Source organism: Saccopteryx leptura, chromosome 6, assembly GCF_036850995.1.
Source record: "Saccopteryx leptura isolate mSacLep1 chromosome 6, mSacLep1_pri_phased_curated, whole genome shotgun sequence".
NCBI classification, from domain to species: Eukaryota; Metazoa; Chordata; class Mammalia; order Chiroptera; family Emballonuridae; genus Saccopteryx; species Saccopteryx leptura.
This window is the reverse complement of record NC_089508.1, coordinates 140724717-140749833: the sequence shown is the minus strand read 5'-3', so window position 1 is coordinate 140749833 and position 25117 is coordinate 140724717. Positions and strand designations below refer to the sequence as shown.

The 25117-nt window shown below is 43.1% G+C and overlaps 1 protein-coding gene across 1 annotated transcript; it reads right to left on the bottom strand.

Moving 5' to 3' along the window:
- Window positions 1-16969: 16969 nt before the first annotated feature.
- Window positions 16970-24034, bottom strand: LOC136377542 (putative N-acetyltransferase 8B). The gene is given in 3 exon segments (XM_066344458.1): window positions 16970-17557; window positions 17559-17960; window positions 23624-24034. Coding segments are annotated over 3 exon segments (849 nt in total). The 5' UTR covers window positions 23695-24034; the 3' UTR covers window positions 16970-17181.
- Window positions 24035-25117: the final 1083 nt, after the last annotated feature.

The following is a 25117-nucleotide window of genomic DNA, read 5'->3' as shown; positions in this document are numbered from 1 at the left end:
GAGAGTGGCAGGGCCGTCAGGGCCCTGCACGCCCTGCTCCCTAAACGAGGTGCTCTGTTCACTTTCCTGTTCCTGGGGGGAGGGGTCAAGGTGTGCCTCTTGCTAGGGAGGACTGCTCAGTGCCAGGCCAGTTATGTGAATGGAAAGTGACTTTTTACTTGCTGAAACGTCTACTTCCTTAGGTAACAGAACCTGCCCAGTCGCTGCCAGTACTTGCATGGTCCAGATAAGCCCAGTTGTTCTTATCTTGTTGCTGCAACTTAGAAATGAGACTGCAGTGAGAAAGATGTTTTTATGAAAGAGCTCTTTGTCTGTGAGCAAGTTAGTCCCAAACATAATATAATGGGTTTTTTTCATTAAAGAAAGGGCTGATTCCAGGCTTATCTGCTTCACAGAGTGGTAATAATAATAGTAGTAGTAGTAGTCATAGTAGTGGTAATAATAATTATAATAATAATAGTTATGTAGCCCTTGATCTAGGCTTTACCTAGATGTTATTCTTGTTTAATGCTTACAACACCTCTTAGATAGATAGTCTTGATATCCCTATTTTAGAGATAAGAAAACTAAGGCAAAGAGAGATGAAGGATCGTGCCCATGATCACACACCTAATAAGCTGGGATCTGAATGAGGTGGGCTGGTTCCAGAGTTTGTGCTCTTCACAGTTATGCTAGGTATGAGATCAATAAAATAAGAGATGAGAGCTGTGAAAACTATAAAGTACTACCTCATGCCTTCATTGAATTCCCTGTAAACTGGGCAGTGTTGCAATTCATAGTCTAGTCTATGCCAGAGTGTTGTGTCTTCAGGACACAGGCTACTTTGACAGTCATAGTCTAACCCTGGCTGTGGCCGTGGCCATTGGTGGCCATCTAGCACCATCAGCCCATGGTAGGGCCACAAAGTCCTAGCAGCTCTATCACACAGCTCTTGTGTTGCTAAATCACTGTTCACTGCAAACCCTTCTTCTCTTGTTTAGGTTTCCTGGCTTTCCAGAAAGACAGGCCTACTGAAAAGAAGAAAATGATTCAGAGGTCTAAACGGTAAGGCCAAAAGAATAAGAGTAATTAGAGAAGTACAGATCAAGCCAGCAAGTGGTCAAGAGCTCTGGCTCACCCCCAGAATAAAGGCATATTGCTCTCAAGGTCCGACTATGTTGTTGCAAATGGAAGGATTTTCTTCCTCTTCTTCCTTCTTCTTCTTCTTCTATTTTTCTTTTTTTATTTTGTGGTTGAATAATATTACATTATCTAGTTTTATAAATATATATATATGGATATACATATATATCACATTTTATTTATTCATTCATCCATTGATGGACACTTAGGGTCTTCCCATTTCTTCATTACTGTGAATAGTGCTACAATGAGTATGGAGGTGCAGATAATCTCTCTGAGGTTGTGATTTCATCTCCTTTGGATAAATACCTGGAAGTGGGATTGCTAGATCATATAGTAGCTCTATATTTAGTTTTTTGAGGGGCCTCCATACTGTGTTCCATTGTGCTATACCAATTTACACTCCCATTGACCATGCACAAGGGTTTCCTTTTCTCTACATCCTCACCAACATTTACTATCCCTTGTTTGCTTGTTTTTTTTTTATAATAGCCATTTTAACAGGTGTGAGGTGATATATAGCTCATTGTGTTTTTCATGAACAGTGACTTCTTTTCTTCTTATTTTTTATTTGAAAACCTTTTATTTTTATTTTTAATTTAATTTATTGGGATGACATGGTTTGCCAAACCATACAGGTTTAAGAGTACAACTCAAAATAATACCATCTACACCAGGGGTAGTCAACCTTTTTATACCTACCACCCACTTTTTTTTTTGTATCTCTGTTATAAGTAAAATTTTCTAACTGCCCACTGGTTCCACAGTAATGGTGATTTATAAAGTAGGGAAGTAACTTTACTTTATAAAATTTATAAAGTAGAGTTACAGCAAGTTAAAGCATATAATAATAATTACTTACCAAGTACTTTATGTTGTATTTTTGCTAAGTTTGAATAAATCTTTATAAAACAACTTACTATAGTTAAGTCTATCTTTTTATTTATACTTTAGTTGCTCCACTACCACCCACCATGAAAGTTGGAACACCCACCAGTGAGTGGTAGGGACCAGGTTGACTATGACTGATCTACACAATGACTTTTTTTTTTTATATAAATAAATTTTTATTTTAATGGGGTGACATCAATAAATCAGGGTACATATATTCAAAGAAAACATGTCCAGGTTATCTTGTCATTCAGTTCTGTTGCATACCCATCACCCAAAGAGATTGTCCTCCATCACCTTCTATCTAGTTTTCTTTGTACCCCTCCCCCTTCCCCTCCCCCTCTCCTTCCTTCCCTTCCCCCACCCCCCGTAACCACCACACTCTTGTCCATGTCTCTTAGTCTCATTTTTATGTCCCACCAATGTATGGAATCCTGCAGTTCTTGTTTTTTTCTGATTTACTTATTTCACTCCGCATAATGTTATTAAGATCCCACCATTTTGTTGTAAGTGATCGGATGTCATCATTTCTTATGGCTGAATAGTATACCATGGTGTATATGTGCCACATCTTCTTTATCTAGTCTTCTATTTTTTTTTTTACAGTGATTAAAGCCTTTAAGCAAACTCTTGGCCAATACAGCAAGATTCCATAAAAGAGTAGTGTCCTTAACATGTTCACCAAGTCCAATTTGGCCCTAACACCATGCCAAATCCCTGAAAAATGCAACCCAACTCCAGTTCAGTCTGTTAGGAGCTGTCACAAGGAGCAGGAGTCCAGGAAAAGTCCACATCCAGGAAAAGTCTGCATGGCACTGGAATTGTTGTCACAATTCTATAATTTGCAGCTCACGTCCAAGTCCCAGTGACCGCTGCTTCTAGCTGGTAATGATTCAGGTAGACACAATGACTTTTAAAAGCATGTGTTTGTTCCACTTTGGTCTCTTTCCTGACTTCCTCTTTTGCTTTCTCAGATAGTGATCTTCTTCACTATGTCCAAAATGGAACTCCCCATTCTTTACTCCTGTGCTTGCTTGAGACACCCAGTCTCTGGAGAGCTGGGCAGTCGGTCCCTTACCCTTCACTACACATGCAGCCCACCAGCACATCCTAGAGCCTGGGCTTCTTGATGCTCTGGACTACTTCTCGCTCCCAGAGGGCTATTGTTTTCTCCACTTCTGCTCTCTGACTTCTCTAATCCATTCCACAGAACCTCTCCATTATTTTCACTGGGTTATTTTTTCAGATTATAGAAAATGTTGGAAAATATAGAGAAAAGAAGAAATAAGAAAATGCCTATCACTCATGACCCTTGCATCTAAATATAATACACTCTATTCCTGTTTCTGGCAGGAGTGCAGCTTTGGCAGGGACCTGTATTAACACACATTTTCCCACAAATCACTGTTCAAACAAATATATACAGGTTTGTATCCAGCTTTATTATGCTCAACCTTATATTGTGAACATTTTCCTGTACAGTTTTCACATTGAAACTGTGAAAAAAATTTTGAAAAGATAATTTTTTATGCTTTGTGATAATTCCATTAACTGTTTGTAAAAAATTCCACTATTTAACTGTTTTTATTGGAAATTTAGAATTATTTGCAACAAGAGCATATTTATCAAATCCATGTTTGATCTTGCTCTTTCCTCCTTAAAATCAGTGCCACTCAATCCCTGATGGGACAGAGTCCAAGCTTTCACATTGCTATGAGACCTTCCGTAGCCCAGCTCGCGGTACTCTCTCTCCTCTCGTCCCCTTTCTGCTCCTAGTTTTCAAGACCCACCTTAAGCTTAATCTCCTCTCTGGTCTTCTCTGACATACTTCACTCAGAATACCTTTTTTCTTTTCCTGTTAGATTGTATAGCCTTTTGGAGATATGACTATTGTACTTTTATCATACATATATCTCCTTTATGTTTAAAAATCTAAAATTGTAATACATGTTTATTCTCATATTGAAAATATACAGTTTTGCATGTAGAGTAAAAAGCAGTTTATCTCTTCCCCATTAACCCACTCCTTTCCCAGAAGTAACTACTATTTGCAGGATTTTATTGTGTTTTTATTTACTTGTCTCCCAGATCATAAGCACCCCAGACCAGGGTTTTCTGTGTCCATGTGCCAGAAAGGAGGCCTTGAAAGAGCAGAGCTTAGGGTGGTGGGTGGGGAGACAGTGTGTGCCTCTGGGTTCTGGTGACCTTACCGCTTCCTGTCTTTCCACTGGTGCCATTTCTAAGGGTTTATGAGCAGCTTCCAGAGGTACAGAAGGAGAGAGAAGAGGAAAAGAGGAGACTGGAGTATAAGTCATACCGGTTGGGAGCCCAGCTGTATAAAAAGGTCAGTCAGTCCTAGAGCAGAACTGGTCAGAAACACATCTGAACTGACTGAATTAAAGACATTTGGGGAGTGAGCTTAAACTCATATGCATTGTACCATTGCTGAAATTTGGACGATAAAGGCACCTATGACTAGAATTCAAATCTAAAAATAAAAAAGCAAATCTAAAAGAGGCACCTTCCAGTTATACATTTGGAATGAAACCAAAAAAAAAATTTTTTTTTAAGATTTGTTGATTTTTTTAGAGAGAGGAGAGAGCAAGAGAAAGCGGGGGGAGGAGCAGGAAACATCAGCTTGTAAGTGGCTTCTCGTATGTGCCTTAACCAGGCAAGCCCAGGGTTTCAAAACACTGACCTCAGCATTCCAGGCTGGTGTGCTGTCCACTGTACCACCACAGGCCAGGCTATACCTCTATAACTTTTAAAATAAAAGTGGCTATGTCTGAGTTTAGCATAAGAGTTGGCAGCTTGGGGAGCCCGAACCTCAGTGCCAGCACCATTTCCTGCCCGCAGCCCTAGCGGAACCAGTGGTGCTTCAGGTCCCAGAATGTCCAGGCCAACGGCTTGCTAGACAATCATTTCCTGAGAACGAAATATGCTACTGTGCCTGAATGTCCATGTCCTTTACTGTCCTGATTTCCTTCCCAACCCCTCACTTCACCCAAAGAAGACTCTGACAGTCAGAAACCAAAAGACAAGTTCATACCAGACCAATGTGGGATTAGAAAAGTGCTTCTGGAACACACCCCAGAGCTCAGGCTGGGCCCCCTCAAGCAGGGAAGCCCCATGCCCTGCCTCAGGCCTCTCCTTGAGTTGTGTGTTTGTGAACTGATGAATGGATTAGTCTATCAGGATTTTAAAGTATCTGCATCTATATAGAAATGATAAATATTTATTATAGAGCAACTTTCCTAAACACTTCAGGAAGTATTTTTTGTCCAATTACCATAGATTCTATAGGTGGGAAGATAAATGAGATTTGGATGGGACAACATTGGTCTCTTCAGTGATGTGTCTGAAGTAAGGTGTGCCTGTGTGCCTCTGATGGCAAGAGTTGCTAACTTCTCTTCTGCCTGTCTTTTCTTCCACAGAAAGTGACCAATCAACTCTTGGGGAGAAAAGTTCCCTGGGACTAACGTAATATTTTCTTCAGAGCCTTGGAATTTTATTTTATCAATGTGAAGAAGTACAATCCTTACTTTTAGAGTCAGATTTAATAAAACTAATTCAAAAGAGTCTGGGGCAGAGTGATGAGTAAGATTATTAATGGTTTGGGAGCAATACTTGTTCTATTGTGGGCTTGCCCACAGGGATGTTTGTTAAACGATATTATCTCTTTTTTTTATTTTAATTTTTCTGAAGTGAGAAGTGGGGAAGCAGAGAGACAGACTGCCACACGCACCCAACTAGGATCCACCCGGCATGCCCACCAGGGGATGATGTCCATCTGGGGCATTGCTCCGTTGTAACCGGAGCCATTTTAGCACCTGAGGCGGAGGCCATGGAGCCATCCTTAGTGCCTGGGCCAACTCTGCTCCAGTGGAGCCTTGATTGCGGGAGGGGAAGAGAGTGATAGAGAGGAAGGGAAAGGGGGAGGGTGGAGAAGCAGATGGGTGCCTCTCCTGTGTGCCCTGGCTTGGAATTGAACCCAGGACTTCCACACGCAGGGCCAATGCTTTACCACTGAGCCAACAAGCCAGGGCTATATTATCTCTTAATTCTAGCCAAGAGTTAGTCCCTTTTTCTATGTATTTTTATACTTTTAGAAAATAAAGAACTTCTTATTGACTCATCATTCAGCAGCCATAAAGGGTCATTTCTTTCCTGACTGGAGATGTGCAAGGGGCTTTGTAGCGTCTCCCCTGAAGTGCACAGGGAGCCTCAATCTAAAAGGATCAATCAAAGGAAATGGCTGTGAGGATTAATCATAGCCCCTTTTCCTTTTTTAATTCTTTAAAAGAAATTTTTCTATTGATTTGAGAGAGAAAATGAGGAAGAGAGGGGCACGAGCGGAGGGAGGGAGAGAGAGAAAGAAGCATCAACTCCTTGTTCCACCTAGTTGCCCTGGCCAGGGATTAAACCTGTGACCTCCGTGCACCAGGACAAGACTTTATCCACTGAGTTACCCAGCAAAGGCAAAATATGGCATTTCTTTAGAAACAGCTCAACTTGACAAGAGCCCAATCATGGGCTTTGTGGAGAGGGAGACTGGTTAGGGTACCCACTGGATATACCCAGAGATTCCAAGCAGACACAGGCATCTCAGGTCTAGAGCTTCCCCTTAGTTTTATCCCAAATGCCCCAGGACTGACTTTGTAGGCCAGGAAGAAAGGCCAACAAAGGCCACTAGTCTGGCAAATTTTCCTCCACCCACTGTCTTTGCAGGATTGAAGCCTCAGACCATTTATCATTTCACTGAAAATGGCTCCATGCCTGTTCTTGCATGTGCATGCATGTCCTCAGAAAATCTGGTCCTCAGAAAACATTTGTGCATCCTCTCCCAGCAAACACCAGGAATGCAGGCCAACCTGAAGGCCATAGCTGAGCAAGGCCCCACTCTTGCCCTATAGATTTCTCTGGTGTGAGTCCACTGAGCTTCTCCAGCTGCAGGGAATGCATATTGAACTGCCCAGGTGGTAAAGGGCTACCAAGTTCTGGAAATCATGTGCCTGCATTGTAACTCTTTTCTGCACTGGCCCTAGTCCTACAGTAAGTAAAATTATCATAGATTAATATGGTCTGGTGCATTTTTCTGTAGGGCCTGAGAAAAGACAAAGGGGAAAGAGTGTGGTTCATACTCTACCTAGACTTTCAAGGTGAAAGATAGTAGTCTATGGACTGGATTTGAGTTTGGTATTCTGGGTAGTATCCACAGAAGGGCTCCCAAATATAGCAAATAAAACACAGGACTCTCAAGTAAGTTTGAATTTTAGATGAATAAATTTTTAGTGTAGTCTGTCCTGTGCTATGTTTGAGACATACTATGTAGTAATACCCATTGTTTATGTGAAATTCAAATATACTGGGGCATCCTGTATTATTTCTGGCAACCCCAGCCCATAGGTATTAGAGGGCAGTCTTTAATTGAAAGCCAGAAACAACAGGACGCATGCAGGGGTAACAGCAGGATGAAACCTTTCCATTGCTGTGTGGGTTAGAAAAATACTGCCCGTGAAAGGGAGAAGGATTTCGAATCTGTGTCCAGTCGTACAGGACACTTCTTTGGAAAGCCCAGTTTGAAGAGGATAAGTCTGTCGAAGGGCATTTAGGAGATGACTTCAGAGAGAACTGGAGGGCAGGTGAAGGTCAGCCTTCCACATCGACTGACCTGTCGGCATGACAAAGCAAAAATCATTTTCATAAAACCAGTATTTAATTCAATTGAAGATGCAAATAACACGGATAAAACTTCAATGAGATAAAAGTCTAAGAGCGGTCACTTACAATGAAAGGCAAAAATTAAATAAACACAGGAAGACAAATATTGTATGGTTGCATTTATATGAGGTATCTAGAGTAGAATACTCATGGAAACAAACAGAATAACAGTTATTATGGACTGGGGAAGGTGGTGTGGGGAGTTATTACTTGATGGGTACAGAGTTTCTGTTTGGGATTATGAAAATGTTCTATTGATGGATATTAGCAGTGGTTATACAACAATATGCATATACTAATGCCACTAAATTTTACACTTAAAAATAGTTCAGATACCAAGTATTATGTTATGTATATTTTCCACAGTAAAGATATCAATAAAAGATAATGAAAGGAACTATAACTTATGAAAAATAAAAATCACAAACATCAAAAGTAGTAGGATACCAAATATTCAGAAATTTGTTGCATCTTTATACACTAATAATGAACCATTAGAAATAGAAACTGAGAAAACAATCCCATTTACAATTGTATCAGAAAAAAAATGACTAGGAATAAATTTAACCAGGGAGTAAAAGACCTATATTCAAAAAATTATAAGACATTGAAGAAAGAAATTGAAGAAGATAAAAAGAACTAGAAGCATATACCATGCTCATGGATAGGAAGAATTAACATCGTTAAAATGTCCATACTAGCCAGAGCAATTTATAGATTAAGTGCAATCCCTATCAAGTTACCAATGCTGTTTTTCACAGAACTAGAGCAAATAATATAAAAATTTGTATGAAACTACAAAAGACCTGGAATAGCCACAGAAATCTTGAGAAAGAACCACAAAGTGGCCTGAATTGCAGTGGTGCAGTGGATAAGGCGTTGACCTGGAACACTGAGGTTGCTGGTTCAAAACCCTGGCTTTGCCCAGTCAAGGCACATACAGGAAGCAACTACTACAAGTTGATGCTTCCAGCTTCTTACTTCTCTTTCTATTTCTCTCTCTCGCCTGACTAGGCAGTGGTGCAGTGGATAGGGTATTGGCTGGGATGTGGAGGACCCAGGTTCGAGACCCTGAGGTCTCCAACTTGAGCATGGGCTCGTCTAGTTTAAGCAAGGCTCACCAACTTGAGCCCAGGGTAGCTGGCTCGAGCAAGGGATCACTCGGTCTGCTGTAGCCCCTGCCCCCCATCAAGGCATGTATGAGAAATCAATCAATGAACAACTAAGGAACCGCAATGAAGAACTGATGTTTCTCATCTTTCTCACTTCCTGTCTGTCTGTCCCTCTCTCTGACTCTCCCAGTCTCTGCCACAAAAATAAATAAATTTTTTTATTTCTCTCTCTCTTCCCCTATCTCTAAAAAAAAAATAATCAATAAAATCTAAAAAAAATACAAAACCTAATTGCATTTTTAAAAAAGAACAAAGTTGGAGGAATCATGCTGATATCAAACTATATTACAAGGCCATAGTAACCAAAACAGCATAGTAGTGGCATAAAAAACAGAGATCAATGGAACAGACTAGAGAGTCCAGAAATATACCTACGCCTATATTGTCAAAACAATATTTGATAAATGAGGCCGGAACATACAATCAGAAAAGACAGTCTTCAATAAATGGTGTTGTGAACAGATACTTGCAAAAAAACAAAAACAAAAAGTGGGGCCTGATCAGTGGTGGTGCAGTGGTTAGAGCATCGACCTGGAACACTGAGGTCCCAGGTTCAAAACCCCAAGGTCGCTGGCTTGAGCGCAGGGTCACTGGCTTGAAGCCCAAGATTGCTGGCTTGAGCAGGGATCACTGGCTTGCTTGGAGCCCCCTCATATGTATGTTTCTCATAAATGAACAACTAAAGTGACACAACTACATGTTGATGCTTCTCATGCCTCCCCCTTCCTGTCTGTCTCGTTAAAAAAAAAAGTGGGGGAATGGACACCTTCCTACACAATATACAAGAATAAAGTTAACATGAATTAAAGACTTAAATGTAAGACTAGAATCCATAATACCCCTAGAAAAAAACAGGCAGTAAAATCTCTGACATTTCTCTTAGCAGTATTTTTTTCTGATATATCTCCTTGGGCAAGGATAACAAAAAATAAACTAATGGGACTACATCAGACTGAAAAGTTTTTTGTTCAGGAAGGAATCCATGAGCAAAATGAGAAAACCAAACCAACAAAATGATGACAGCCTACTGGATGGGAAAAGATATTCACCAATGATATATCCCTTAAGTTAATATCCAAAACAAACAACACAAAAAATACAAATAATCCAATTAAAAATAGAGGACCTGAAAAGACCTCCCAAGACATACAGATGGCCAATAGACATGTGAAAACATGCTCAATGTCACTAGTCATCAGAGATGCAAATTAAAACCACAGTGAGATTTCACTTCATCACTTCATATATGTCAGAACAGCTATCAAATCAACAAGTGTTATGAGGATGTGGAGAAAGGGGAACCTTCGTGACTATTGGTGGGAATGCAAATTGGTGCAGCCACTGTAGGAAACTGTGGAGTTTACTCAAAAAATAGAAAATGGAGCCTGACCTCTGGTGGCACAGTGGATAAAGCATCGACCTGGCAATGCTGAGGTCTCTGGTTCGAAACCCTGGGCTTGCCTGGTCAAGGCACATATGGGAGTTGATGCTTCCAGCTCCTCCCCCCTTTTCTCTCTCTGTCTCTCCTCTCTCTCTCTCTCTCTCTCTCTGTCTCTCCCTCTCCTCTCTAAAATGAATAAATAAAAAATAAATAAATAAAAAATAGAAAATGGAACTGCCTGAAGACCTAGAAATTCCACTTCTGGGTATATACCCATTTGAGGTAACCCAAAACAGTAATTCAAAAAGATATATGCACCCTGATGTTCATTGCAGTGTTATTTATGATAGCCAAGATACGGAAGCAATTCAAGTGCTCATCAATAGATGAATGGATAAAAAAGCAGTGGTATATATATGCAATGGCATACTACGCAGCCATTAAAAAGAATGAAAACTTACCATTTGCGACAGCATGGATGGTCCTAGAGGGTATGCTAAGTGAAATAAGTCATAAAAAGACAAAATACTACACGATTTCATTAACAGAAAGAAACTCATAGATTTAAAGAACAAAATAATGCTGCCCTGGCTGCATGGAGCATCATCCTGGTGTACCCAGGTCACAGGTTTGATCCCTGATCAGGACGTGTACAAGAAATAATGAGTGCACGCTACGTAAATGGAACTAAGTGGAACAGCAAGTCGATGCTTTTTTCTCTCTCCCTTTCCCTCACTCTCCACACTCTCTCTCAAATCAATGGGAAAAAATTTTTATTTATTTTTTGGTTTTTTTCAGAGACAGAAAGAGGGATAGATAGGGACAGACAGACAGGAGCGGAGAGAGATGAGAAGCATCAATCATCAGTTTTTCGTTGCGACACCGTAGTTGTTCATTGATTGCTTTCTCAAATGTGCCTTGACCGTGGGCCTTCAGCAGACTGAGTAACCCCTTGCTCAAGCCAGCGACCTTGGGTCCAAGCTGGTGAGCTTTTGCTCAAACCAGATGAGCCCGTGCTCAAGCTGGCGACCTCGGGGTCTCCAACCTGGGTCTTCCACATCTCAGTCCGACGCTCTATATCCACTGTGCCATCGACTGGTCAGGTGAGAAAAATTTTTTTTAAGTTAAAAAATAATGCTTGCACGTAGGGAAAGAGTTTGGGAAAATGGGTGAAAAACGTGAAGAGATTAAGAAGTACAAACTGGTAGTTTCAAAATAGTACTAAGGATGTAAAGTACAGCATGGGGAATATAATCAATATTGTAATAACTATGACAGGTGGGTACTTGAATTATCAGGGTATATACTTTGTAAATTATATAACCATCCACTATGCTGTACACCTAAAACTAATATAAAATACTTTCTCAGCTAAAAAAATTATTTTTAAAGCATGATTTTTAAAACAAATTTTTTTTTTTTTTTTTTTTTTACATAGAGACAGAGGGAAAGTCAGATAGGGACAGACAGATAGGAACGTTGAGAGATGAGAAGCATCAATCATTAGCTTTTTGTTGCAACACCTTAGTCGTTCACTGATTGCTTTCTCATATGTGCCTTGACTGTGGAGCTATAGCAGAGCGAGTGACCCCTTGCTCAAGCCAGCGACCCCTTGCTCGAGCCAGCGACCTTGGGTCCAAGCTAGTGAGCTTTGCTCAAACCAGATGAGCCCGTGCTCAAGCTGGCGACCTCGGGGTCTCGAACCTGGTCCTCTACACTCTATCTACTGCGCCGCTGCCTGGTCAGGCTAAAATAAAATAATTTTTAAAATAAGCTTTAATTCTTTAAAAGGAAAAAAGAAGTAGCTGTTTAAAAATGTGCCATGTGAGAAAAAAAATAAAGGTTATGCTGTAGAGAAGGGCAGTTGAGGGGAGGGCTGGCTTGTGTGACCTTTCCAGACAGGAGTGTGCATGGCAGGCTGGTTTGTCCTGCTCACCCTCTGTCTCACCAGGCAGTTAAATTTCAAAGACCTCCAGGTTGCCAACATCAGGGCACCAGCTGCCTCTTTGTGCTTCCAAGAGAAGCCACTCATGTCTTCAGTGGTTGCAGGAAAGGGAATCCCCATGAGGCAACCCAACAGACAACAGACCTCCTCTTCTTTCCCATCCACCTCTCTCCAAATGCCCTATGGTGAGAGCTGTGCTGGTGCCAGTCTTCTTACCTTGAGCCCCAGGCATCTGGCTATGCAGGGCTCCATTCCAGCACCGTGGCAGAGTGCTCTGCCTCCCGGTTCCTAGACCCACATGTCTTGGGGATTTCACTGTTATTTGAGATATTTCCACATTGCTTCTTGATTGACATCCTCACTTGCAATTTTTTTCACCTATGGATGGAATGAACATTACCAGGGCACTTAGAATACACTGTTGCCCAGATGAACGTTTAAAAAGAGTAAGGAATGTATATTTGCAATTTCGACATTGGGCGGCTGCCCAGGTGCCCACCTTAGATAGAACCCTGGTTACAAGTGCCATTTTAACAACTGGTTTGCCGAACTCACACTCCTGAGCTAAGATTCCTCAGTGGAAGTCATGGGCTGCAGAGTGCAACCTTCAGGTTCTGCTATTCCCTATGGTCCTTTAACCCTGGCCTTAGGGGGTTTGGCTCACAGTGGCAGCGTGCCTGTTCAGTTTCCTCTAATGCTCAAAGTAATTTTCTTACCATTTTGTCCAGTCAGCTACTAGTTTTAAAATGTCTGCCACCTGGTCACAAGTCTCTATTTCTTGTATAGTTGTTCCTAAAATAAATTTCTTATAATGGACTGATACTCAGCAAAATCTAAATTGTTATTCCAAGTGTGCAAATCTCAGCATTTCACATTGATTTTTTTTTTCAGAAGGTAAATGAGGTTTGTAGTATGTGCAAAAAAGTTATTTATGAACACCATCGCCTCACCATGGCATGATGATTCCTAATTAAAAATTAACTATGTCCCTATTTTAGCTTAAATGTAGTTTTTTCTTGGATGTTTTAAAAAACATCTTTCATCAGCAGATGAATGAATGAACAAAGTATAGTATATACATACAACAGAATACTACAGAGCCTTCAAAAGTTAATGAAATTCTGACACATGCTACCACATGGATGAACCTTGAAAACATTATAAATGCAGTAAGCCAGACACAAGAGGACAAATAGTGTATGATTCTACTTAACTGAGGCACCTCAAACAGGCAAATTCTTAGAGACAGAAAGTGGAAGAACAGTGGTTGCCAGGGGCTGTGGAGAGGGTAGAAAGGAAAGTTACTGCTTAGTGGGGATGGACTATTTGCTTCGGGTGTTAAAAATTCTTTGATAGACAACACTGTAATGTAGTTAATGCTACTTAACTATACATTTAACAATTGTTAAAATGGTAAGTTTTATGTATATTTTAGCACAATAAAAAGTACAAGGAGAAAGAGCAGATGAGGCAGAAGGACAGACAGGTAGGCTAAGTGGGCACAGGTGCAGCCCTGCCTGAATGGACCCAGTCCTCACGTGGGCACCCATTAGTGTGCCAGGCAGAGGGCGGTGCGCAAGATGGTAAAAAAAAGTCTAGTTTAACCTGTACTCTGCTACATAAAAAGAAACGTCTTTCAGATTTTTTACCAAGTTCATAATAAAACCTCCTTCAAATTGAACAAATTACTTATTAACTACAGAAAGTTGAACTCTGGAGTCAGCATTCTAGGTTTTCTCCTTGCTAGGATCAAGTCACTGACCTCCAAAATGATCATGTAACGTGCCCCCTCTCTTACTTACTGTGTTTCTAGTAAACACGGTCTCCTACATCTGCCGAAAGGGGTCCCCTGCACAATCAGAACTGTACGTGGCTGTTTCCTGGGTCCCCTGCCTCATTTTTGTTTGCAACCCACTGCCCGCAGCACTCCCACCAACACGCACACACACCGAGCAACATCCTACCCAGAAGTGGGATTCAAATAATTTAACAACCGGTTCTCTGACTTAATGACCATTTTAAGTATAAAAAAAGATATATCAAAAGGTACTTATTATTTCATGTATTTAATACTTAAATAAGAACAATAAAAGAGGTACACAAAAACTAGATAAGTTTTAAAACATTAATAAAAATATTAAATAACACCTGACAAAAAACAATTAAACTGTTATTTAAGATATTTCCACATTGCTTCTTGATGGCATCCTCACTTGCAATTTTTTTCACCTATGGATGGAATGAACATTACTAGGGCACTTAGAATTCACTATTGCCCAGATGAACGTTTAAAAAGAGTGAGGAATGTATATTTGCAATTTCCACATTGGGCGGCTGCCCAGGTGCCCACCTTAGATAGAACCCTGGTTATAAGTGCCATTTTAACAACTGGTTCGCCAAACTCAACAAAAAATTAGGTATCAGTTCTGATGAACCGGTGCGAACTGGCTGAATCCACCACTGATCCTACCTCTGCCCATGTTCTGGGCCCATAGGTGCCAACTGACTTCCAGATTCCTCAGGGTCGGGGCTCTTGCCCCACAGCAGAGGCACAGGTGCCCTCCGGGCCTCCCCTCTGCAGGCACCCCCTCTCACTTGGCTGCTAAAGGCAGCCTCAGCACCACAGCACCTCCAATAAAAACCTCACCGCGTCTTTGTTTTCTTTAACCTTTTGTATGTTCTTTGGGATTTTAGAGCCATTTAAACTCTTCCATTCTTTAAAGTTTAATGTCACAAATTATTTTAAAGTGTACAACCAAGTAGTATTTAGTACATTCACCATGTATAGCTGCCTGTTCAGACATTATCATTCCAACCCAATTATCCCTGCGACTCAGCTTGAGTGGAGGAGCTGAAGGAAAAGGATGGGTGGAGGAGGACGTTCCAGACAAAGGGAGCTTCTGTTTATTGAATGACCTAGAGCAGATCAGTGTGGCTGGGCAGTGAGTGCAGGGACTGGAGCAGGTGAAAGACATGCTCATTCCTGGGTTTTTCAGGAGCAGCTCTGGCCCTTCTGGGAAACTCTCCCCAGTGAGAGAGTTTGGTGCCCTCTTGATGTCCTAACACATGGCCAGTCATTCCCCCATTTCTGACAAGGCATCTGCCCTTCCCCCGCGTGGTCTCTCAGCCCCTCTGGCCTGGAAGCCCCTGACCATGTCTGTCTGGAACCAGTAAAGCCATTTAATTGTTACTTTAAAAACCTTTCCAAGCATCAGATTCACTGTGGACTCCCTCATCGGCAGCACCGGTGGTGCCCCTGTGGGCACTGCTCCTGTGGGGCCACCTGGCTGGGCCCAGGAGAGCTGATGGGACTGCCTCCTCTGGTCCTCTCTGCGAGGGTGCACCCCAGGCCCACTGTTAAATATTGAAGCTGGAATACAACCTGGGGACGGGCAACAGAAGTTTGGTTTAAAACCCCAGTTACCTGACCTGTGCTGGTGCAGTGGAATGCAGCTTTGACCTGGAATGCTGAGGTGGTTGGTTTGAAATTCTGGGTTGATCTGGTCAAAGCATATACAGAAACAAGTTGATGCTTCCTGTACCTTCCCCCCTTTCTCTTTCTAAAATCAATAAATATCTTTAAAACAAAAATAAAACCCAGGAGTAAGGGCACAGCTAAACTAGTGGTTTGGATGGTCACATTTTCTGAGACTCACAGCAGAAGGTGTACCACACAGACCTGGAGGAGGAGGAAGGGTTGGAACCCAAGGCCAGGGAGAAGAGACCTACATGAAGGGACACAGTTGAGGCCGTAGTTTGGGTCAAGAAAAACATGAATTTTGGAGTCACCGTATGTTAAAAGTCCCCATGTAGATGTAATGTAATGTACTTGTTACAAGGTGGCAGGATTGGGCCAGAATGTGACCTGGTTGACCCTTCAGGGAAAATAAGTTCTGAGTAGGGGACTGTTGGGTAAGAGAGAGGCCTAGACACTGCTGTTGTCACAATATCCACCTGAAAAGGCACCTAGATTTCCTGGGTCATCAGGGAACTCACGAGCTCCTGAAAATTAGCCTCTGGGTTGGGGGCACCCACTGAACAGCTCCGACCGCATGTGAAACACCCAGGCTGGTGAAGAGCTGGCTGGGAAGGGTAGAGGCAGCGGCACTACCAGCAGGAGGCGTGAGCCCACACCCCATTGATCAAAGGCTCATAGGATGGAGTGGCCTGGCCTCAAAATCAGGAGTCTCTGAGCATATGGGGACAGAGGTGGGGTCCTAGGTGTGGCTGAACTGGGAAACTTATCAATCCCTTTTCCTCTTTTAAGATATGAATTTCCTAGCCACCCTTCACACATGTTGGGGCCATGTGACAGGGTCTCACGACTTTGAGGTCTAGCCTACATTCTGTTGCCGGCTGCCATTTTCCCCTTCAGCAGAGCACCAGGGGCCAGAGTACTCTGAAGGCATTCCTAGCCCCAATCCTCCTCTCCTGGATCCATCCCACATTCCTTCCAAGCCCCTTGCCCTGGGACTCTGCAGCTCCACTAACCAAGTAGTGGGTCCCTTTCTTCCTGCTGAGTCGGAGGTTAGCAGATATGAGACCTGCAGAGGATTGAAAAAGCATTTGCTTGTTTCTGCTCTACTTTGGCTGATCTGCAACTACCTTGAAATCATTTCTGAACAAACTTGCTGAAACAACCCCATGACATGAGAACCAGCCACCCCATAATGTGTGAACAAGCCCGAGACCAAGAGTTGCCCAGCTAAGCCCAATCTGTATTGCTGACCCACACACTCATGAGCCAAGTAAATGTTTATTAATTATTCTTTTGTGATTGATTTTATGCAATACTCTTGAGTCACTGGAGAATGCAAGAGTGGCAACCCAAAAAGATTAAATGAAGCAAAACCAAAACCATCCCCGTGGGGCTTCCATGTTAAGGAACAAAAGCTGTTACTCTGCTGTCACAGTGAGATCTCAGGGTTAGCTTGTTACCACTGCAGAGCCTATTTTGCCCTGACTAATCCACAAGAAAACAGATCACAAAGCCCTGTCAGCTGAGGTGCTTGGGCAGCGGGAAGCCAGTAGGTTAACTGAAATATAGGAATAGCGACTAGCCTGCCAATTATGGAAAAGTGCTGGCCAGTCTTCTGCAAGCCCATGTGCTGATAGAGAGCCAAGGCGGAGTGCTGCAGCATGCTGGTACTGAGGGCAACTTCACTGTAGCCCTGATCCCGTGCTAACTGGAGAAGGGTCCTGACCAGGGCTTTCGCTATCCCCTGGCCCCAGTGCTCCAAGGCCATGCTTAAGTGGAGCAGTTCCAACTGCTCCTTCTTCAGGGTAGGCTCCTCAACGGGCTGAGCTCCCACTGTACCCACCACCTGCCCCCCAGAAGCAGGAGCTGGGCTTGCTGCAGTAGGATTTGGTGATGTCAGACATGTCTGTCTGCAAACTGTAGGCCACATACTGGGTCCAGGGGCATTTGGCAAGTAACCCCAGGGCAGCAAGGAGAGTGAGTCCGGCCACGAGGGCCAGGACCCAGGACCCAGAGACCAGGAAAAGAGCCAGGGCCCCCCCAAGCAAGACCACAACTGTTTGCGGCAGCTTCAGGATGTGGCGGAAGGTGGTGAGGACGTGCTCGAACATGCCCTGGGAGAACAAGTCCAGGACCCTTTGGTGGTCACTCTCCTGGTACTTGCGGATGTGATAAGGAGCCATGGAAGACTTGTGTGTCTGGATCTCCAAGTCCACAGAGCTAGGTTCCCTGCACACCTTTCTGGCAGCCCTGAGAACGAGAAAGGAAGCCATGTGAAAACCCCCATCTCTCCCACCTCCCAGGAACCACAGAGACCCTGCTCAAGGGCTTGTATTTCTGCTTCTGCCTACAGGAAGTTGGCCACAGCCCCTGGGAGAAGGTGTAGGCTCAAGAAGACCTGCATTTGATCCTGAATCCATTCCTGTCTAGCTATGTGACCCTGGGCATGCCACTTAACCTCTCTGAGCCTCTGTTTCTTCATCTGAACAACAGGGTAAAATCAAAACCTGTCTCCTGAGATTGTTTTGAGAATTTGATAAAACAACATACATAAAGTTCTGATACATGAAGGGCCCTCCCCTCTTCCCGTTTTTCCTGGCTGTACGCTCAGCTTCTTGGTACATTGGGGTGACACTGTACAGCAGCCAGAGCATGTGTCCCCCACCCTTGTCCCCTCTGCCAGGGTCCACACATTGCAAGGTCCTGTGTCCCCAGCACAGGTGTCAGTACAGGTTCTTCCCCCTTGATTGTGCACTCAGGTTGCTGTGGTGACATAGGAGCCAAACTCCGACACTGGCCCTGCCATGTCAGGGCTATGGGCACCCTCAGAGCGCGGTCCTCTCACCTGTGACCACAGTGCCTCCAATGTCCTGGGAAGCCTCAGCTTAGCCTTCTCCCTCATCCTCTCCTCTGTCCTGCATCCAACATTGTGAAGGGCCTGCCCTACCTATGGGGGCCAGGTCCTGGAGGCCACCTCATTAGCTGGTTCTAGACATTTGTTAATCATAAGCCCCAGTGTCAAGGAGCTGGGCCAGAATAGGGCAAGGAGTCTGTTCTCCATCCACTTCTGTGATTTACAGGAGTTTGTGTGTGTCAGTGTGTGTGTAGGGGGAGACAGGGGTTTAGCACGGTTATGAACAGACTAAAGAAGGCACAGGGATTCTGCTGTCTCCGTAGTTTTGTGTTGGTGGGTAGATGTAGGGAAATGCTGGTAATTAGACTGTGGTCCTGAGACAAGTCTTTGGTGTGGACTTTGGAATGCCAAGTCCTGCAGGGACAATCCCAGCAAACACTGATAAGATTGTTTAAAGGAAACAGCTGATCTCTATGGCCTTTTCCCTACATGCCTGAAAAGTATTAGTTAATTACCCTTCTCTGCACCTGAACCCTGGCTCTGCTTATTTGCTTGAAGAGCAGAGACCAATAAATATGATGAGGCTGCAGAGATCTGGGTTCTCAGTCCCAGAGGCTGGGAGTCCCCTCCACCCATCTTTTCTCTATGTTGTGTCTTGTTTTTTCTTAAGTCCTGCAGCGCCTTCCTCTCATGCACCCTCATTGTTGAGCTGGTCGCAGCAGGTAGAGAATGCGGGATTAAGACCCTTTTCCTGAGGTGACTCAGTGAACACTGGGGAGATGTGGAGCACAGTGATCATCTGGGTGACAGAGCCCCCCCCCCCCCACCATTCCAGAGCACAGGGAGACAGCTTTTTGCTTTAATACTGACTTCGGATCACATCCATGTAGCCTACGAAACTGCATCCCTTCCCTCCCAGCAACAGATGTGCTCTAATAACAGGCTGCTTCTGCTGGGGGAGCATTTGGGCTCTGGAACTACCTGGTTAATGTAACGGACACTCTTCCTAACTTGGATGAAAATAACTTATTCTAAAAGTCTTGTAGAGCTTATGTTAACTTCTTTCCCAGGAAATGGCATTACTTTTTCCTTCTTGTTAGAGATGAGAACACCATCTATAGTTACAGCCTTAAATCCTTTAAAACCACTCTTCATAACATGCAAACTAATAAACATACAAGTCCAACATTGCCAATAGTCTGACATCTCGAAATGGCAAAAATGCTTAAAAGTTAAAAGGCATCACAAACATGGGCATGCTCGTAGTTTGCTATTGGGAGTGCAAATGGCAACTTTCTGGTGTTAAAAGCCTTTAAGGAGTGCCTATCCTCTTCCCCAATAATTACATCGGGATGCTAGCCTAAAGAGAGAGAGACATGAACCAAGGTTTACTTACAAAAGGGAGGCAAAATTTTCAAAGCAACACAAATGTGTAAGAATAGAATTACATATGACTGTCCCACATGGAGAAGACGAATGCACTTGAGTGATGGCATGGGAGAAGGTGGCCGGGGTCTTGCAGATCTTGGATCAGCATTTTGAGCTCTGGGGGGCGCTTTAACATTACGCTTCAGGGGAAGATGCCTTTATAATGGAAGGCTCTGGGGGTGCCACCTGAACCAAGTGATCACTTTGTATCACCAATGAGGGGCCAGCTGACATTAAATGCCTCTTCATTACATGCAACAGAGAGGACACAAAATTGATGTACTAGTATTCTCAAAATATTTGAACTGACTCAAATCATGAACAATTTCTAATTACGGAATTCTTGGAGACATTTAGAGTAATCTTTAAAATAAATATCAACCTAACTTTTTACAAAAAGGATTGCTCTAGGTTATAGGAGATGAAGAGCCACAAGAAACACAATGTGGGGCGAGTGCATGAGCCTGCAACTTTCAAACAGTTTAGAAGAAACGTGTGCATGCGTGCGTGTGTGTATGCGTACATGACCTTCAGACAGTTCCTTGTCACACTCCAAATGTAGCAAATATTAACTACTGGTGAATTCACATGAAAGACACATGGATGTTCATGGTAATATCTGTAAATGTTTTGAATGCTTGCAATTTTTTGAAGTGGAGTTGAGAGACCAAGTTTATTTCTCGCTGGTAAACTCTCCTGGGTTTTAATGAGGAGTAAATGAGGTGGTGCATGTGAACTGCTCTGCACAGCGCACGGCAGAAACGTTAGCTATGTGCTTCTGCACGACATTACTTACGATGGGGAGAAAAATCAGTTTGTTTCCTTAGTATTTCTGCCTCTCCACTCTCTAGCACATAGCAGGATCACACTTCTCCACCCATTTTGAAGCTGGCATGACCAGGACTGACTCTGAACAGTGAAACATGAGATAAATTATATGTCAATTCCACATGGCAGCTTTGAGAACCACCTTGTAATTCATGTTCCTTTTAGCTACACAGTGATCCAAGGAGCAAATGTAAAGATAAAGCCTTGACAGACAGGGTCCCTAGTCACAGCAACGAGTCTTCTCACTGATTCCCACAGGCACTGGAGAGTGAGCAAGACAAACTTTTGTCACGTGAGGCCAGTGAGCATTAGGTCCAGAATTGCAGCCTAATCCACCCCAGCACTCCACTCACCACAGCCCTCGAGTCAGTCCTGCCCATCGTTTATTTGTCTACATAAATTTTACTGGGAAACAGCCACACCCATTATTTACGTATAGTCTGTGGATGCTTCTGTACTACAACAGCAAAAGAGTAGATACCACACTGCCTGCAAAGCTGTAAATATTTACTATCTGGCCCTACACAGAAAGTTTTCCTGACCTCTGATCTAATCTACCTTGACTGACACAATCATAATACATAAAGTGAGGAAAACATCAAACCATTTATAAAACATGATTGTACAGTAGCGGTAGGACTTTGGGAAAAGTACTGTGTTATTTTAGTGGTTGTATGTAAAATGGTGTAATAACGGCACTTATCCTATAAAGTGTTATGAGAATGAATAACCAGGAGGCTTTGCAAGGGAGATGCTGGAGTATCCAGAAGTAAGGGCAGGGATATGAGCTGGTGCATAGAAAATCACTAAGGCAAAAACCTAGCACCTTCTAGACATCCAAGCAATGTTGATAATTACTATCCAAATTATATAAAACCAAAAATTTTTGAATGGAAACAGAAGACAAGAACAAAATAAATGCTATTAACAGTGATAATCTTTTAAAATATTAACAGGTAGCCAACACAATAAATTAAAATTAAAAAAATAAAAATAGAATATTAACAGGTAGGATTGAAGGTTTTTTCACTTTTACACCGTTCTGAGTTTCAAAATTTTCTATGATAAAAATACATACATTTTTTATAACCAGAAAAGGAAAATAAACATTTTTTATAAATGCTAAGAATTTTTTTGTGCGTGTGTGTGTGACAGAGACAGAGACAGACAGAGGGCCAGACAGGCAGGAAAGGAGAAGTGAGAAGCATCAATTCTTCGTTGTGGCACCTTAGTTGTTCATTGATTGCTTTCTCATATGTGCCTGGACAGGGGTGGGGGTGGGGCTACAGCAGAGCTAGTAACTGCTTGCTCAAGCCAGCAACCTTATGCTCAAGCCAGAGACTTCAGGGTTTTGAACCTGGGTCCTCCACATTCCAGTCTGATGCTCTATCCACTGTGCCACTTCCTGGTCAGGTTAAATGCTAAACTTTTTTTTTATTTTTTTTTAAATGCTAAACTTTTTAATACTTATGTCATTTCATAAAATATCTTTTGTTGACATTCTACAAATGACAATATCCAATAATGTCCCAATACTTTCTTCTTGTGAAGATAGTTTATATATCTATAAATTAAAACACAAATTATAACATGATAATTATTCATGTAGTACTACTAACTTACACAAACACATATAAGTGAAATTTATTATCATTCAATTACTGGGAAATGGTATGAAATTACAAATGTGATTAAAATAATGCACAGTAGATGGCAATTTGTCACTTATGTTAAAAGTGTCCTTTAAATTTCAGTTATGATAGTAATTCTCTAAACACAGAAACCCAGTCTCTACCTGTTTTAAAAGCATGTCTAGACATTAACGTCATACTTCATTTATTTGTATTATATTACAAATGTACTATGCAAGCTTGATATTTAGTTATCGACTCTTTCTTAATTAGAGAATGCTTTTGTCAACTAAGTTTTTAATATTTTGCATTTAATTACACTTTAATTATATTTTGCATAAAAAGCATCTTCCAAGTTGTTGGAAAATAATGTTCCAAGATAATGTTGAGTTGTACACTTCAAGCCTGTATGGTTTTGTGAGCTAATGTCACCCCAATGAACTAAAAAATAAAAAGAAGGCAAAACACAACCACCTAAAGGGCTCAAGGATAGAGGCCATCGGGCCACCAGGAGAGATGGTAAAAGCCTGCGGGCAGGTGGAGACTGCAGGCAGCTCTGCTCAGGTATGTGTATCTTTTCCTTCTTTTTGGGGGGGGGGGGAAGGGGGAGAGATGAGACGCATCAACTCATAGGCACTTTTAGTTGTTCATTGATTGCTTCCCAGTGCCTTCCTTGATGGGGGTGGAGGGAGGGTGTTCCTGCCAAGCTAGCGATTCCTTGATCAAGCCAGCCATCTTGGGTTCAAGCCAGAGACCGTGGGATTACGGCCATGATCCCATGCTCAAATCTGCAAACCCGTCGTTCAAGCAGGTGACCCTGGGGTTTCAAACCTGGGATATCAGCGTCCCAGGTGGATGTTCTATCCACTGTGCCACCATAGGTCAGGCTCCTCTTTTTCTCTCTTTTTATCTTCTTCTCTAAACATGTACAGGGCGGAATCTCCCATCTGTTCTCCTCCCCAGCCAAAAAACAAAAAACAACATGGAACACATGTTGCAATGAAGCCTTGAGAATACTGGGTCCCTAAGTCACAGCAACGAGTCTTCCCACTGATTCACACCGGCACTGTAGAGCGAGCAAGACAAACTTTTGTCATGTGAACCCAGTAAGCATTAGAGACTGGAATTGTAGCCTAATCTACCCCAGAACTCCACAAATCGGATTCTATGACCTGGGCCTTCCTCCTCTTCTGCTCCCAAGCACACCTCTGCCTGACCCTGCTCTTCCGGCTGTGGCCGCCATGGGCTTCTCAGCTTCAAGTCACCGAATTTCTCCCACACTCTGCCCTCTCGGGCAGGTAGTTGTCCTGACTCGATTCTTGCCTCCCTCCAACTCGCTGCTATGAGTCCATTTACCAGAGCGCCCAGGGCCCCGGGGGCGGTCCCTATTACACGGGCTCCTTAGCCCCTGTCACAACGTGACATGAGCGTACAGTCCTAGGGGAGGCTTCCGTGCCGCCCTCCCAGGGCCTGGCCTCCGGAGGCGCTGGATAAACAAGAGCGGAGGGAACACCAGGCGTCATCCCTAACACCTCAATTACAGAAGCGCTACATTGCTCCTCCGCTCACCCACCTCCAGCACTCCTCCTTCAGGCCTGGCTCTACTGCGGCTCTGCTGCTCTGGCACTGGTAGGAGTCACCTTTTTCCACTCTCGCCAACCCAGATGACCTTCACCTAGGAAACAAAGAACTGAATTTCCGGAAGCCCTTGTTCCGTAGTGCGCACCTGCTTTCAGGATCACCGCAAAGGAAGGTTCCGGGCCTCAGTCCCACCGGCCCATCTTCCGCAGATCCCTCTTTCCCTGGTGGAGGCCTGTTAGCGGGCGCGAAGGAGAACCGAGGTTACCTCCGTCACTTCCGGCGAGCGAGGTTGAAAGATTCGTGGATTGGAAGCTGAGGTCTGGGTGCGAGTGTCAGCCTTGCCCCTAACCCTTGTTGGGATCAGACGAGACGTCCTCACTTTATTCCTTAGCAAATATTGGCCAAGATTACCTCTACACGTGTCTCTAGGTTGAAATTCAACAGTTCTTTTTTGGGGCAGGCGGAACTCAGTGTCCTTGCTCTCAGTGCTGTCATTTTAGGAGGATCTGCTAGAGGGGACCACACTCGGAGATTTGCTCTGGGTAAGAAGAGACTCGTGACTACATTAATGAAATCATCCTCTTCGTCTGCCAGGCTCAGAAATTTGGTTTGTCATCCTGAGTGTGTCAGCTCCAGGAGAAGAGTAATCCCCTAAATTTCCATGGTCTTTATGGTTGGGGCCATCTTGTTCAAGACTATTTTTTACATAGGAAGACAGGTAAACAGTAAAAATAGCTGTCCTATGGATATGTGCCATGGAGGGGGAGAGGGGGGAAATTCCTCTTTTAAATAGGATGTTTAAGAAATATCTCACCAAAAAGAGCAATTTGAACACTGACTGGAGGAAGCCTGGACACAAACTGTGTATCTGAGAGAGTGGCATTCCAGGCAACAAAGAGAATTCAGAGGCACTAAAGACACATAAGGCCTTAGCTTGTTAAGGAATAGCAAAGCGAAATGTGTGGCTTGAACACAATGGGAATATATATATTTAGAAAAAATATTCTGACAATAATCTGGTATGCAGATTATATAAAGAACTCCTACAACTCAAAAATAATAAGAAACAGCCTAATTAAGAATGA